This window comes from Delphinus delphis, chromosome 19 (assembly GCF_949987515.2).
Source record: "Delphinus delphis chromosome 19, mDelDel1.2, whole genome shotgun sequence".
NCBI lineage: Eukaryota > Metazoa > Chordata > Mammalia > Artiodactyla > Delphinidae > Delphinus > Delphinus delphis.
The window spans coordinates 22,079,913-22,096,089 of NC_082701.1; the positions used below are offsets into that span (position 1 = coordinate 22,079,913).

At 54.9% G+C, this 16,177-nt stretch overlaps 1 protein-coding gene across 1 annotated transcript; it reads left to right on the plus strand.

Moving 5' to 3' along the window:
* Positions 1–2,080: 2,080 nt before the first annotated feature.
* On the plus strand, positions 2,081–4,050 carry EPOP (elongin BC and polycomb repressive complex 2 associated protein). Its single transcript, XM_059996707.1, has one exon. It carries the CDS (start codon positions 2,517–2,519, stop codon positions 3,654–3,656), a length of 1,140 nt encoding a protein of 379 aa, XP_059852690.1. The 5' UTR covers positions 2,081–2,516; the 3' UTR covers positions 3,657–4,050.
* Positions 4,051–16,177: the final 12,127 nt, after the last annotated feature.

Here is a 16,177-nt window from a genome sequence, read left to right on the forward strand (position 1 = left end):
GGGAAGGACTCTCAGTAGTAATAGACCCAATAAAGCCCCTAAACGCAGATTTGTGGGACTGGTGGCTTTTGGGGTGGGAGAAAGAGGAGCCCCTTTCTGCATTGATATATGTGATTCATTCATTTATTCATGCCAAAAATTTTTTTGCGTGTTCTCTCCTTGTGTCAACACTGTGCTAGGTACGAGGATACAAAGATGAGGGAGACTCTAGAGGATGAAAAGAGTTTTCCAGTCTAGCTTCCCGCATGTGGGGCCCAAGCCCACTCCCCAGGTATCTTAGTTGCAAAGAGTCTGGAGTAGGGTCAGACTGAAAAACATGCCCCCTGCCCCATAAGCAAAAGAAATCTGGTACTAGGGTAAAAGTTCTCAGCACTGTCCACCAGGAGAGACAGCTGTGAAGATCATCATCCTTCCAGAACTTTCCTCCCATCTGTGTGTGTGTGAGTGGCAGGGGAGCAGGGCTCTTGGCACTCGGGAACCCTGGAGTCTAGACCTGGCAGGACCCCAGGATCCCCCTTCATGACAACTTCCCTGAAGACTTCTTCTGCAGAAGATGCTAGGGGGTGAGTGTTTTGAGCAACAGAACACAACACCTCCTTGTTCCTCAAACCCTAGCCCCACCTTGGGGTCTTTACCTCTGGCCTCTGCAAAAGGGATGTAGGGACGACAGAGCTTCCTGATCCCTTTCCTCCCAAATGTTATGTGATGACGTGTAGGGAAACAATACTTCTGTTGTCATCACCAGGAGGACCAGGATGCAAGCTGCATTATTTGTCCCCTTACAGAAACCCTCTCTTATCCCTGCCTCAGAGTAAGATATTTCTCTCTGTGACCACCCCCCCACATACGAACACATCCTTACTCCATGTCATCATATCAATCTCTCTGTATATTTCTGGGGATGGGAAGTCGCTATATTCCAATAACCTGATTTTTATTAAGAGAGAAATATTTCAGGGATTCATTCATTCACTTACAAATATATATTGAGCACTTATTAAGTCTGGGCACTGTTGTAGGCACTGAGGGCGCAGAAGTGATTAAAACAAGTTCTCATCAGCTCATTTCCAAACGGGAGAAACAGACAACAACAACAACAAAGAAGAACAGACAACAAAGAACATTCACAGATTTTCATATAATAGAAGGATCTACAGAAACTAAATAAGGGTAAGAGGATGGAACGTGCTGCGGGGACGTGGTCCTCCATTATCAGGATTTTTATTGGAATTCACTTTTTCTTTGCTTTACTCTGCCTGGGGGAGATAAGAGTGAGGGTGTGTGTGTCCCCTCCTTTGGTCTCCTCAACCCATTTTGGCAGTTCACGCCTCACAGGGCAGAGTCTTGGGATTTGAGGGGGACTGCAGAGCCAGCTCCTCCGAATTTGTTCAAGGGGCCATTTAGAAGCTAAGTCAGAAATGGAAACAGGTACTGAGAAAGTCTATTTATCGTCTTTCGTGGGTGTAATAATACTCCTCCTCTCCGAATTTATTTCTTACTTTTATCATCTTGCACACACTCACTGAATTCCTAACTATTCATTCAACATTTTTTGAGCCCACTGTGTGCCAGGCACTGTTCTAGGTGACCGAAACAGAGAGGTTGGGAACATTCTCTGCTTGCAGGAGTCCCTGCTGTGCAAAGTTTCTAAACAACCTCTTTTCATCTTTTCTTTCATCTTCGCCTTTGAGATTCACCTATGTTGATTCACGTTGTCCCAAGAGGGTAGATATGAACATTCCCATTTTCCGGATGCGAAAACCATGACTGCTAAGGAAAAAATGAAGTGCTTTGCGGCGACTGAACACCAGGACGCCACCGCGCCACGTTTAGTGGCGCGTTTCGCCAGTCGCGATCCCACCCGCGCACGCACCCTCCTTTCCTCCCTCCCAGCCGCCGCCGCGCCGGGTCCACGTGTGTGTGTCTGTGTGCGGAATGGGGACGGGGGCGGTGCCGCTGGAGGGGTGGGGTCCGGGCTAACGTCACTGGCAGTGCCGCCCAATCAGCGGCGGGCTCGCGGCCCCGGCGCTGGTATTGGGGCAGCGAGGGGGCAGTTCTCTATAACGCGGTCTCCGGGAGCCAGCGGGGAAGAAAGAAGCCGAGCGGGCGGAAGGCGCCCTCCCTGCCGCCTGGGCCCGGGCACCGGGTGCCGGGCCCGGGGTCCTTCCCGCCTCCCGCGGCCGCCGGCCGCTTTGTTTCCCCAGCCTCTGCGCTCTGGGCAACTCAAGAGGGGCTCGCGCCTGGGCTGCACAGGGATCGCGGCGGCAGGAAGGGCGGCAGACCGCGCCGGGACTCGCAGGGACCCAGGAGTCCGGCCGCCAGGAGGGCCGCGTGACGAGATCGAAGAGGGAGCCGGAGCCCCGCGGCCCAGGGGTGCGGGCCGGGGGCGCCCGTGAGCAGAGACCTCCCCGTCGAGGGGGGGCGATGTTCCCCTCGCCCGTGGGCTCTTCGGGCAGCCAGGGCATCCCGCCGCTGGGACCAGGGCCCCCGCAGTGGGCACCCCCCCGGGTGGTTCCATGGAGACTCTGTGCCCCGCTCCCCGCCTCGCAGTGCCGGCGTCCCCGCGAGGGTCGCCCTGCTCCCCCACACCCCGGAAGACGCGTCGGGGGACCCAGGAGTTCTCTCCGCTGTGCCTGCGTGCCCTTGCCTTCTGCGCCCTTGCCAAACCCCGGGCGTCCTCTCTGGACCTGGGGCCTGGGGAGCTGGCGCCGCGGGCTCCGGTGCTGCTGGACCCTCATGCCCCCCTGTGCACCGGCGGCTGGGCCCCGGATGGCCTGAAGCACCTCGCGGGACAGGCCTGGCGTTACAGCGATCCCAACTCCCCGGCCAGCCAGGATGCCGACGCCGCTGTGTGCCGGGGCCGCGGCGAGGAGGAAGAGGGCGGAGGCAGTTTCCCGCACTTCGGCGCTCGCTCCGGCGTACCTCCCGGCCGCTGCCCGGCGCCCCGGCGCCCTCGGGAATCTCCGACCAGCTCCGTCTCGGCTCCGCCTAGGCCAGCCCCCGGTCTCGACTCCCAGCCTGGCCCCGCCGCCAGCCCGCATCAGGAACCGGGTTCCCGGCCTCCGCCGCCACCTGCGGGCCTCTCCTCTGAGCCCGCGGGGCCCGGGACAGCGCCGGAGCCGCCCCCGCCGAGCCAGACTGCCGCAGTCGATGGAAACCCCCCGAAGGCCGCCCCCGAGGCAACGGCCGCCAGCCCCTCGACGGCCAGCGAAGCTCCGGCGGCGCCCGGCGATCTCCGCCAGGAACATTTCGATCGTCTGATCCGCCGCTCGAAACTTTGGTGTTACGCGAAGGGCTTCGCCCTCGACACTCCGAGTTTGCGCCGGGGGCCCGAGCGGCCCCCAGCCAAAGGGCCCTCCCGGGGAGCCGCCAAGAAACGCCGGCGGCCGACGCCCCCCCAACGCAGCGCACAGCCCCGCCGTCCTGCACCGACGCTCCCCACCACGAGCACCTTCAGCCTCCTCGACTGCTTCCCCTGCCCCCCGGCCCTGGTGGTGGGGGAGGACGGAGACTTAGGGCCGGCATCCTCGCTTCGTCTCCAGGGAGACTCTAAGCCCCCGCCTGCCCACCCGCTGTGGAGGTGGCAGATTGGGGGTCCCGCTGTCCCTGAGCCCCCCGGCCTCAAATTCTGGGGGATCAACCTGGAGCAGCTCTGAGCGTGAGACCTCTTCTGCCAAAGGGGAAAAGTGGGGGCCACAGCCAAACTGCGGGCTTGAGGACAGAGCCTCATTTCTCACCTTTGCCTGTCCTCTTCAGGTTTTATGGGCTGTGGTCAGAGGGACCTCAAATGACAGTGATCTTCAAGCACCTAACTGGTTGGGGTGACACCCCCTCCCCCTCATCCTTTGGAGACGAACCAAGGGCTGGAGTCAGGAGAAGGCTTAATCGAAAAAGGCTTAAAGACATAGATTCCAATCCCTCGCCTCTTCCATCTCGGATCTCTGGGGGCAGGGCCTTCACCCCAGGGGGAGCCGAGGAGGCTACAGCTCAAAGACAAGGAAAAAAAAAGAGGGAGAGAGACCTTGGTGATGGACAAACCGGTTGTTTCTGTGGGCGAGCCTGGGGATTGGGGTGGGGGGGGCCCTGGTGGGGGTGGGGAGATGATTGGCAGCTCCCGGGGGCATCCCCCACCCGCACCATCCAGGCCTTTAACCCTTCACTCCCCTCGGGCCTTCCCTAGTCTCCGGGCACCACTGCATCCTCCATGGGGGAGGGAGCAGCTTAGGCAAGGGGGAGATCACCCCCTTCCGGTTCTTTTCCTAGGGACCCCCAAGTCAAGTGACCCCTAGTTACCGAGATATTCATTCTCAGCCACCAACCTTTCCCCTTTGTCCAGTTTTGGGGTTTGCCTCTCCAGTATTCCCCGTTTGCTTTCAGGTTATAAGGTCTTTTCTTTCATCCGCCCCATAAGTCAGCCCCCTCTGCCAGTTTACTCCTTATATTTGGAGGCGCAGGGCTGAGGGACCTCCTCCCCTTCAAAAGTGCAGACTTTGTCTGGGGAAGGGGCCAGAGACCATCCCAGGGAAAGTAATGGAAGGTGGAAGAAATCAATAAAATCAGACCAAACAAGTTGCCTTTCCAGGTCCTCGCCACCGGTTTAAGGATGGAGGGTGTGGAGGTAGAGGACAGGCCAGGGTCCATTCTTTGAACACCCAAACTGAGACCCCTTCAAGGCTAGAAAGAAGACAAGCTGCTCTTTGTGGAGGGGGTAAATGAAAGGACTCTTGGCCTAACCACAAGGTCCAGTGGGTTTTGAAGGGAACTGGGCTGAGGAACCTTTAGCATCCTCCCCCCACCCAACTTCAGGCATTTCGGGAGTTGTCAGGGACCTGATGGATCCGAAAGGGGCAGGGCCAGGGGATTAGTTTTGAGGTCAGAAGTTCTGTTTTCCTGGGGGAGGGGAGTGAGTCAGAGGGGAGTGGAATTGCTTTCTCCTCCACCCAGGTGAGGTCTGGGGAGTTTAGCTCTTAGGGAAATTCCAAGTTTAGGTGTGAGGGGAACCTGGGGGTTGCCGATCTTCCCAACAACTGAGGGACCCAGTGACCCTTCTGCCCACACTAGTGAATATCACCCCCTTTTCCCCCAAGATGGGACAAGGGAGGAACAATTCCCACATATGATACTGGGGAAGGACTTGTCTCCTTTTCTGTGAAAATGCTTTGTAAAAAGTTGTTAATGTTTGCATAGAGCAGATTCTCGAGAAAAACTGTTTTGGACCACAAAAGTTTTGTTTGTTTTAAAAGCTGTCTCTTTTAATTTTTCTTTTGCTGGGGGTGGGGGTGGGGTGGGTGGGTGTGGGTCGGGCACTGCTCTCTTTCTCCTCAACATCTGGCCTTTATGAACCCTGCTGACCTCCCCTCCCCCTCCAGCTGTGTTGTGGGGAGGAGGGAGGAGGGTGGGGGAGTGCCTTCCATTCCTGGGCTTCAGGGGTATCCATCTTATCTTGCCCCCCAAGAATGGGGAAGGCCAAGGAAGAACGCAAATGTGAGGGGTGGGGAGAGAGGCGCTGTGAAGAGGGGGCGAGGTTTGCAAGGAGAAATTCAGACAGGCAGACTCCTGCTTTCAAAGAGCTCCTTGCTTTTAGTCAGGTCAGTTTGGGCCCATTCGACCAGCCTGGGCGGGGTGGCATGAGCTCTGGGCGAAGGAGAGGAGTGGTGGGTCATGAAATACCCTTTTGGGACTCTTCCTTCTTCTCTGAGGAGTGGGAGGGGATGCCTTTCCTTTGGCTTTCCTCCTCTTTCAAGTCAAAGTATTAATCCTCAACCTGGAAGGGGGCTGGGCAGTGAGTTAAAAAACACCTTTTGGCCAGACCTGGAACTCCTCTCCTTGCTGAACGGTTTAATTTGGAGAATCTTAGGGCTGGAAGCATCCCTAGAATCTTTCTAGTTATTTTACGGAATACGGTACTATGTTGGTCTCCTAGGGCTGCCACGACAAATTGCCAAAACCTTGGTGGCTTGAAACAATAGAAGTTTGTTCTCCCACAATTCTAAAGGCTAGAAGTCCGAAATCAAGGTGACTGCGGGGCTGTGCTCCCCCCAGAGGCTCTAGGGGAGAATCCCTCCTCGCCTCCTCCAGCTTCTGGTGGCTCCAGGTGTTTCTTGGGTTGTGGCTGCCTTACTCCAATCTGCGCTTCCAGCTTCACGTGGCTTCCCCCTCTTCTGTCTCTTATAAGGACATTTGTCATTGGATTTAGGGCCCACCTGGATAATCCAGGATGATCTCATCATGAAAACCTTAATTAAATTACATCTGCAAAGACCCTTTCTCCAAATAAGGTCACATTCACAGTTCTGAGGGCAGTGGAGTTAGGGCGGGGACTTATCTTTTTGGGTACCACCATTTAGCTCACTACAGAAACTAAGTTCCAGGATGGAAAAACTTGCTCAGGCTTCCTGGAGGAAGGAAGCATGTACTGTGGTGTGCTGGGTCGGTGTGGGGTACAGACCTTCTTGGGTTGGGACCACAAGCCTCCCTGAGTTGGAGCAGCCTGGGGAAAGGCAGAGTTGGACCCCTTGCTTTCCTCAGGCTGACACAAGGATCCTGGGACTCTCCCTCCTCCTAACACTCACTGAGGCGGGGTGGGGAGGATCTCCCCAGGAGGGTCCGGAGGAAGCTCTCCCTCCCTCCCTGGTTTCCTCCACTCTCTCTCTGTGTTTCTCTCGGAGTCCCCTACCCCTGCTCCCAGATTATCGGTGCATCCTCTTTCCATCCCTCCCCTCCCCCAGCCTTCATGTCCTCCGAGGCTCTACCACTGGCCACTGTGTTTTTGCCTAGATGTGGAGGTCGAAGGGCCTTAGCTTCTGTCTGGGTCTCTAAGTTCCCTTCCTGGGTTATCTCAGTTCCTTTAGTCTCAGAGGGTCTCTATCTCTCAACAGCTCTGGGACCAGGTGTCTGCCCCTCCTCATCAGGGCCACCTGCACGACCCTGAGAGGGAGAGCCTTCCTTAAGTTTTGTTCCCAAGGCACCTTTCCTGCCTCCCCCTAATCCACCTCTGCTCACCATCACCTCCCTCCTCCTGGGATCCTCAGCTGCCCCACACCCTCTGCCTCTTGCCTTTTAAATCTTTGTGGCTTGACTTCTGCTCTTTCCAGGGTCACCCAGGACAACCCTCAACCACAAATCCAGTGGTTGCCTCCCGGCCTCCCTGACCCCTGAATCACTCCATGACCTGTGACGCTGCTGGACGTGCACCAGGGTCTCCTGGTTTTCTCTCTCCAAAGTTCCCTCTGTCTTCTGTCCCTCCTCAGCTTCCTCTGTCCCTAGGAAGCTTTAAAAAGAGGCAGACTGATGATGTCCAGGTGACATCTACCCTCTGCCCCCATGTCTCCCCACGTGATTTCTTTTGTCTTCTTCCAAGTCTTCAGCTGGCACAGGCAGAGGTAAGTGACTCCCAAATCACAGGCATAGGTACCTGCCTCCTCTCCCTCCAGCCCAGCCCCTCTCCTGAGCTTTGGTACCAGGTCTCCTGTGGACGCTGGCAACTCACACTCTCCCTGTTGAAGACCCAGCTCATTGTCTCCACCCCCTGCTCACATCAGTCCCTTCCTGGTCAAGTCCACGTTCTGGTTATAGCTCTGCCTTTTTCCTTATCATATCCCCAAGACTCGGCACCTTGAATTCTCCCTTGGGTTCTCCCATTTGACCCACTACTACCAATTTCTGAACCTCCCCCTGCTTCTAGCCTCGCCAGTATCTCTTACTGTCTCCGTCATGGTGCAACTCCCACAGGTGTGGTCTGGACTCTTGCAGTAGCCACCTAACTAGTTTCTGGATCTCAGATTTTTCTCTGACTTCCTCGGATTAGGTTACCTTCTTACTCAGTGGGTCCCCTGATTCTATTAAATGCAGCCTCCTTGGCCTGTCCTTTGGGGCCCTCTATGACTTGGCCCTAACTCTCCTGTCCAGGCTTTCCCTGTTACTTCACTTTGTACACTGTATGGTCCATGACACCGGAACGCCCTTCCTGCCCCAGCCACCCACTCTTTCTCTACCTTCATTCCCCATGTGAGATGCAGTCTCCTCCACGAAGTCTTCTTTGATTCCCCCCAGTTGTATGTGATCTGTGCTACCGCTAGACCCTCTTCACTCTTATGTCTGGGGGAGGGGTAGTAAAGTGTGGTGGAAGAATATGGGCTTTGGGACACCCCCAGTCCTCCTCTCCATGAAGAACCTGGGAAGCTAGTCTGGCTATCCTAAGGGAATCACCTTTCTGACCTAAGCTTTCATTTCATTGCTTTGTTCTTAACTGAGAGTCATTGACATGAAACGGCCACTTGGAAATCATTCCTGCAATTGTAAAAACTTCCTGCAATTATACTCCAATAAAGATGTTAAAAAAAAAAAAACAACTTCCCAAGAAGACACTGTTCAGTGTGTCAAGTCCCCCTATGTATTTTCTTTAAGATAAAAAAGTAGGGTATTGATGATACGGTTATAATTGTTTGTGATTTTTTTCTTGCACCCCTCTGCAGTCATCTTGTATCTCTTGCTTCATTTTATTTAGGTCCTGGATCCATGTCCTGTACACAGCAGGCACCTAACAAATACTTGTCCAATGCAGAGTGCCTATTTTAAAAGGTTTATTTAAAGGACTGCACCCAGCTTGGAGAGTGGAACTTGGCCAGCATGCAGTTACAGAGTTGTCCGCTAGATGCAGCTGTCTGCTAGCACCAGAAGGAGGATGGACGCTGGACGAGGGTGGGTGGGAAAGGCATAATTCTTACAGACCATTGAGTACCTTCCAGTGCTGGGGCTTGGGAAGAGGGATGAGTAAGACGTGGTCCCTGCACACAAGGAACTTAGCCGGGGGCTTTGCATGCATTATTTTGCTTTTATAACAAAAGAAAAGTATTATTAGCTCTGTTTAATAGATGAGGAAATGGAGGCTCAGAGAGGTTAATCAACTTGCCTGAGGTGGCACAGCCAGTGGCAGAGCAAAGTTTAACTCTGGGCTGTCTGCCTGGGTTTTCCCCAACAGAGGTTATCATAGCAAACACTTACATGGCTTGGGGCCAGGCACTGTTCTAAGGGCTTTATGTTTAGTCACTCATCTAATCCTTAGAACGTGATGAGGTAGGTACTATTATAATCTCCATTTTGCAGATGAGGAAACTGAGGTACAGAGAGGTTAAGTCCACACAGTTACAGAATTGTGCCCTTAGAGTTAGTGCTCTTAATGGCCACACTGCTGCCACGTTTCACCACCCCAGTAGCAACGAGTTACAGACTGGGGGTAGCCCCCTCCAATATCTGGAGACCACAGAGCTCTGTGCCAGAAACACCAAGACACAGAGCCTGCCCCTGAAGAGCCTTTAGTTGCATGGGCAGTCCCCTCCTTAGGATGTGGGCTTTCCACAGACGTGCTGGGCAACTCCACCTGAGTGGTTTACCCTCTCTGGGCTTCAGTTATCATCACCTAAAATCAGGGGACTCGGTAGCAGGAAGTAGCTCTGAGACACAAGAGGTCTGTTCTCCATGATTTGTTGCACAATTATAGCACTTAAAAAAAAATAAAGGGAAAATTATCTGCTTTAAAGCGCACAAAAAATCCAGCTTGATTAACATTTACTCATGGACGTAGCTGTGTGAGCACCACCCAGGTCTAGGTGAGCAATGTTTGCAGCCCTCTGGGACGCTTCGCCAGGCCCACTCCCAGGCAATCCCCCGCCACCCCCTGAGATACCCGCCACGCTGCCTCTGTCACCACAGGTTTATTTTGCCTGTCTTTCACCTTCATAGACATGGAAGGTACTTTCTGGTTCTGGCTTCTTTTGTTCAACCTTATGCGTGTTGGCTTCATGATGCTGTTGTGTGTTATTCTTTTCATTGCCGTGTAGTAGTGTTTCACTGTATGAATATTCTACAGTTAATGTATTCTGTTGATGGATGTTTGGGTCATTTCCAGTTTTTAGCTTTAAGTATCAAGCTGTGAGGCATCGTTTTAAAGGAGTTGGGAGGGGCAGTGAAGAGAGCTAACATTTACTCAGGCATTAACTGTTCTGGACAGTGGGCTAAGGGCTAGAGATAAGAAATGACAAAACCCACATATTTCTCTCCCCAGAGCTCACAGCTTAGTACGGGAAAGAGACAAATGAGCAAGCAGTCACAGGACAGCATGACCAGCGTGGAGACGGAGATCCTTGCAACTGAGGGGACAGTGGAGCAAGTCAGGGAGGACTTCCCAGAGGAGGAGATGCGTGAGCGGAGGCTTGAAGGGTAGGGAGGAATCTGTGGCTTGAGTGAGTGGGCCTCCTGAACAGATCATATTGCATGGAGCACATGGCGCACGTGACAGGAGATGAGGACAATGGTGAGCAGATCAGGCAGGGTCCTGGCCCTCTCCCAGTGTGTGTGGGACTGGTCATCATCAATAATAATAATCTCACGCAGCTGAGACAAGTGTTGTGAAGGAGACGAGTGTAAGGGGCCGGGGGCTGGGCCAGAAGGGTTCACCCTGGTCAGGGAGAGCAGAAGAGGCTTCTCTGGGGAAATGATCCTTGAGATGAGCTTGGAATGATGGCTATCTGTTAACAACAAGGAGAGGGGAGGAAGAGTGTTCCCGGCAGATGGAACCGTGTGGATAATGGTCCCGGGGCTGGAGAGAAGGAGGCACGTCAAAGAACCGAGTGTGGCCGGAGCCCAGTCAGAGGAGAGATTGCACAGAGGCAGGGTGGGGCCAGGTCCTGTATGGTCTCGTAGGCCAAGGGAAGGATCAGGGCCCGTCCTGACAACACTGGAAGACAGAGATGGGTTTTAAGTAAGGCTGTGACAATAAGATTTGTGGCATTTGGAAAGGATCTCTGTGGCATCTGTGTGGACAATGGGGACAAAGGCAGATGTAGGGAGATTGGTGAGGAGTCAGAGTCCAGGCAAGAGGTGATGGTGGCCTGGCTGGGAGGATGGATGCGGTGGGGTGGGGGGATGTAGATGTGGAGTGAAGTGGACGCAGGTACAATTGACCGGATGTAGCGAGGGTTAGTTCCGGGGGATAAGGGAGAGGGAGGTGACAAGAGCAAGTCTTGGGACTCTGGCTTTAGACCTGGATAGGCAATGAGACAGGAAACACTGTGCTGGGTGGGAGCAGGGGGAACATCCTGAGCTCAGATTTGGGCATGTAGAGTCCAAGTGCCCTTGAGGCGTCCAAGGGGATATGTCTGATGATCAGAGAAGCGGGGAGGGCCGGAGATGTACTCGTGTGAGTCACCTGGGCATCCTTGGGGATGGAGGTTGGGAGGCTGGATGTGGGGCTCAGGGAAAGACTTAAAAGTGGGAAGAGACGAGGGCTCAGGATTGGACCTTGAAGCCCCATGTGTCACTGGAGGATGGTGTGAAGTATTGTGGGGTGGGTGGAGGCAGGGAGATGAGTTTGGAGGCTGTGAGCAAAAATGAGGGAATCTGCAGGGAGAAGGAGAGGAGGGGCCTTTATAAAGCAGAATTGCCAGGGCTTGGTGAGGGATGGAGTATGAGGTGAGGGCAGGGAGGAGTCTAGGTTGAATCCAGCTTTTGGCCCTGGTATCCTGGTGGGTCTGCTGTTCAAGAGGGAGATTTGGGCTGGGGATAGAAATGTTTGGAGTCATCAGCATATGACTGGACAAGAATGATCAGGGAATGTGTGTCCAGTGGGAAGAGATCCAAGAATAGAACCCTGAGGGACATTAAGTAAGATGAGAGGAAGGGCCAGGAAGTAGGAGAGATGCCATGGAAACTCTGGCGACCCCTGCCAGTCGTCCATCAATGTCTGCGCTCCAGTGGCTGCCCTGGTGGACTCGCTTCCCAGCTAGCTCCCCGCTGCCAGGTGTGGGCGTGTGATTGCATCCCCACCAGTGGGAGGCCAAGGGGAAGTGGTGTGAGCCCTTCTCCGCCTGGGCTTTAAGACCCCAGGTAAATCCTCTGTACACTCCCTTTCCCCCTTCCCGAGGCTGGAGCCCCACAGGGCAGTCCCCTATCTTTGGTCTTGAGTCACCGATAAGCCCTAGGGGGCAGTGCAGCAACACCACAGAGGGAACCTGGGTCTCCGAATGACTGCAGGGGAGTTCCTCATGGACCTGGAATGTAAGAAACTTTACATTCTTTGAGCAGCTGTCTTCTTTGGATCTCTCTGTTACCGGAGTTTAGCCTAACTAATACAACTTAACTAAGCTAATACAATTTAGCCTAACCCAACTAATGTAACTAATTAGCCTAATAAAATTTATTAACCTAACTAGTACAACATAAAATGAAAACACAATGAAATAAAAAGTTGGCCTAATGAATACAATATCACTTATCTTAACTAACGAGAACCAAGGGAGGAGAGTGTATCAAGAAAGAGAAAGTGGGGGGCTTCCCTGGTGGCGCAGTGGTTGAGAGTCCGCCTGCCGATGCAGGGGACACGGGTTCGTGCCCCGGTCCAGGAAGATCCCACATGCCGCAGAGCGGCTGGGCCCGTGAGCCATGGCCACTGAGCCTGAGCGTCCGGAGCCTGTGCTTCGCAACGGGAGAGGCCGCAGCAGTGAGAGGCCCGCGTACCGCAAAAAAAAAAAAAAAAGAAAGAGAAAGTGGGGAACCGTGTTGAATGTTGCAAAAGGATCAGATAAAATAGGGGATGAAGAACCTCCACCAGCCTTGGCAACTAGGAGGTGACTGGTGACTCTAATGGCCCTGCAAGGGCAGCGGTGGGGGGGTGGGCCGGGGGGTGGATGCATGAACCGGGCGGTAAAGAAGTAGATTGAGCAAGTGCAGGCATCTCTTTTGAGGAAGTTGGATGTGAAGGAAAGGAAAGAGTTGGGGAATGATCTAGAAGGGGACTTAGGATCAAGCCTGATTGCAGTGGAGCTGGGGGAGAGGGAGGGGTTGAAGATGCTGGAAAAATGATGAGTGAGGGAGTTAGGCCTCTGTGGGGGGGGAGGGGCTGGGACCCAGAGCTAGGTGGACAGGGCGGGAAATGTGCGTTCCCAAACATAAACACACACTCAAGGCACGTTGGCAATTGTGGGAGAGGAGGGAGTACTTTCTAGAGAGCTTCCATTTTCTCTGAGAAACAGGACTAGGTTGAGGGGTACAGGGCGGGACAGGGAAGAGTTGGCTGGAAGCTTGAGGAGATCGGAGAATGTCAAGCTGACAGAAGGAATCTGCAAACAATACAGAGACAGTTGCAAACTGGGAATCGGTGGAGGTGCCAAACTTCTGGGGTGCGGGGCTTTTTCCAGCTGAGCTTAGCCTCTAGGGCTGGGGTCCAGGAGTGCAGCAGGCACATGGGTGGGCCCAGGGCGGGAGTTCTTCCCACTGCAAGCAGAGGAAGTCCGGGACTACGAGAGCGAGGGTATGACGTGATGGATCCAGGGGTTGGATGGGGACCGAAGTTGAAGGTGGGGTCGGGGCAAGATCTCAGTAGAAAACTGAGAAGTGTGAGAGGGTGAAGGTGTCAGGAGAGCACAGAGCAGCTGCGGCGGAAGCAGGGAGGCAGAGGCCTGGGAGGAGGGGAGGTTGGCCAGCGGAGGCTCCCTACTTTTTGGGTTTTGCCGGGACCCCGAGGCTGCCCAAGATGACAGCAAGACTTGGGTCAGAGAGGCTTTCTAGGAGTCAAGGGCCAGAGTCTTTGAAATACGAGGGATGTGGGCAGGGCGATCTCCCAGAAAAAGCAGGGCGGACAGTGGCCCGAATCTTCCCTCTGCCCACCGCACAGACATCAGCAGGCCGAATAAACAGTGATCTCTTACATTTATGGCATGGAGCTTGACAATTTACAAAGCCTTTCATTTCCCTACCTGTGCAATTCAGCATTTGTTTTAACAGAGGAACAGCTGAGAGGGATTAAGACTCTAGCGGGGGTCTTCCCTGGTGGCTCAGTGGTTGGGGGGTCCGCCTGCCGATGCGGGGGACGCGGGTTCGTGCCCCGGTCCGGAGGATCCCACGTGCCGCGGAGCGGCTGGGCCCGTGAGCCATGGCCACTGAGCCTGCGCGTCCGGAGCCTGTGCTCCACAACGGGAGAGGCCGCAGCAGTGAGAGGCCCGCATACCGCAAAAAAAAAAAAAAAAAAGATTCTAGCGGCCCCACAGTGGGGTTGCCTTACCCACTTCTTGTCATAGCCACAGACGGAGGTCACAGGACCTTGTTTGTTGCCATGAAAACAGACGTGGAGTGTCCCCCACCTTTGGTCCCTCTCATGGAGGTATAGGGTCCTGTCACAGGGAAATAATTCACCTACAGTTATGAAAGGTGGACACCCTGGAGAGAGGAGGGGAGACTGAGGATACATTCCTGGGTTGGGGGTGACCCCGATCCCATGCCTGAGGCAGCCATGAGCCGCCTTTGATGTTGTTTTGGCCTAGAGGACCTGGCAGCAGGAGCTGGAGACAGTGGGGTGCCCCTGTGGGGAATTGTCTATGGCTTATGAGGGCCCGTATGTCTGTCCACATGTGTCCGTTGGTCCTGTGTGTGTGCTTGTGACTGGGTCCCTGACAGGTTCCGGAGTTGGGGAGGTGTCTATGGACCTGTGTGTGTGTGCGCGCGTGAGTCTGAGCGTATTTGGGAATGAGCGCCGAAGTTCCTGCCTCAGGCTAACCTGAGTGCGCGGAGCATGCGTCTCTGGGCCATGCACCACTCTGTGTCTAGGAGCGTGTAAGGACGTGTCCCTTCTGCATCGAGGCAGAAACGAGGTCAGCGTGCAGGCGGGGGTGGAGCTAGGGATTGATTCTCCAGCAGTGACAGGCTGAGCGGGGAAAGGGGGCGGGGTGGAGGAGGGGGAGAGGGCAGGGAAAGATACCCTTGGACCTGGGAGCCCCCTAGCCTCTTCAGAACACCTGCCCTTGAGGGAGGGAGCCAAAGAAGGGAGTGGGAGATGTGGAGAACCTTAACACCCAGGGACCAGGAATGGGGGTGGGGAGGCAGGCAGAGGGACAGAGGTGTTCTTGGTCTCTTGGCCTGGGGCTGGTGGGATGGGGGCCAGATGTTGCCTGGAGTAGCCAGCTGTCTGGGGCTTTGGTTAAGAAAAATGTCTCTAAAACCTTGTTGAAAGGGCTGGCGTTCCTCCTGCCTGATACCACCAGGTCAGCTGTAGCAAGATCCCATAGCAACACCCCTCCATCCATCCCGTCCTCCTCTATCTCCACCTGGGCATAAAGAGAAGCTGCAGGTGGACCCCAAGCAGCCCTTCACCTGGGTGGGGAAGAGTGCTGAGGGATGTGTGATCAGGTCGGAGAGCGAGGGTTAGATTTGGTTAAGAAAAAGATGGAGGCCATCTGTCTCCAGATACGGTTGGGGCGTCTTTGGGGACCTGCATTTTTTCCCCTGGGGAAGGACACAAAGGTGTCAGGGCTCCCTTCCCTGGCGTCTGGCTGCATGGGAAGGGTCTCTTATCCCAGGGAGTGAGAATCCTTACTCCTCTGGGACCTGAGTTCCCCCCAACCAGGGAGATGTTCTTTTGTCTGCTCCCCTAGTGCTAGCGACTCCTTGATCTGGGATCCCTAAGCCCTAAGCCCATAACCCCCACGTCCTCGTGTATAATGGGAGCAGGGAGTCTGAATGCCAGGGTCCTGGAGAGGGCAGTGGGCCCTTCCCTAAGCCAGGCCTTTCTAGCAAAGACGTGCCCCCGTGTCAGGGCCCCGTGCCTGCCCTGCCTCCGGCTTCCCACTTCCTCTTCCAGCTGAGCTGTTGCTGTGGCAGCAGCACCTTCTCTCCAACGCCTTCCAACCCGGGGCCCAGCCAAGTACCACCCAGCCCACGGCAAGCAGGCTCACGGCAGCCCCAGAGCTGGCACACTCCTTGACTCCTGCCCCTCCCCTCTGTTGCCTTCTTCGGCCCCTCCCTTCCTGCCTTCTGCATCCTGGAGAGGCTGTGGAGAGCCCCCTGCTCTGTCTGGGGCCCCCACTGCAGCCCTCTTTAGCTCAGGGGCTTTGTTTCCAGGGCCACATCAGCCCAAGCCCTTGTGAGCTCCGTGTCGCCCTGGGTACCAAGGTGGCGTCACCTTAGTCCTTTAGGGTTCCAAGTCAGTGCAGACCCCCGTGGCTACTGTGGATTCCATCTCACTCTGGGCCAAAGCAGGCTCCACTTCAGTCGAATTCCTCGTGGACGCCATGATACTCTGAGCAATGCAGGCCCTGTATTAGTTAGTTGACATGGAGTGGCTCCATGTCAACTCCAGGCCCTGTGGGCGCCTTAGTGTGGGCTGCTGTGGGCTCCCTGACATTCTGGG

Coding starts and splice junctions, on each gene's coding strand:
- EPOP (XM_059996707.1), top strand. CDS start 2,517: ATGGAGACTCTGTGCCCCGCTCCCCGCCTCGCAGTGCCGGCGTCCCCG.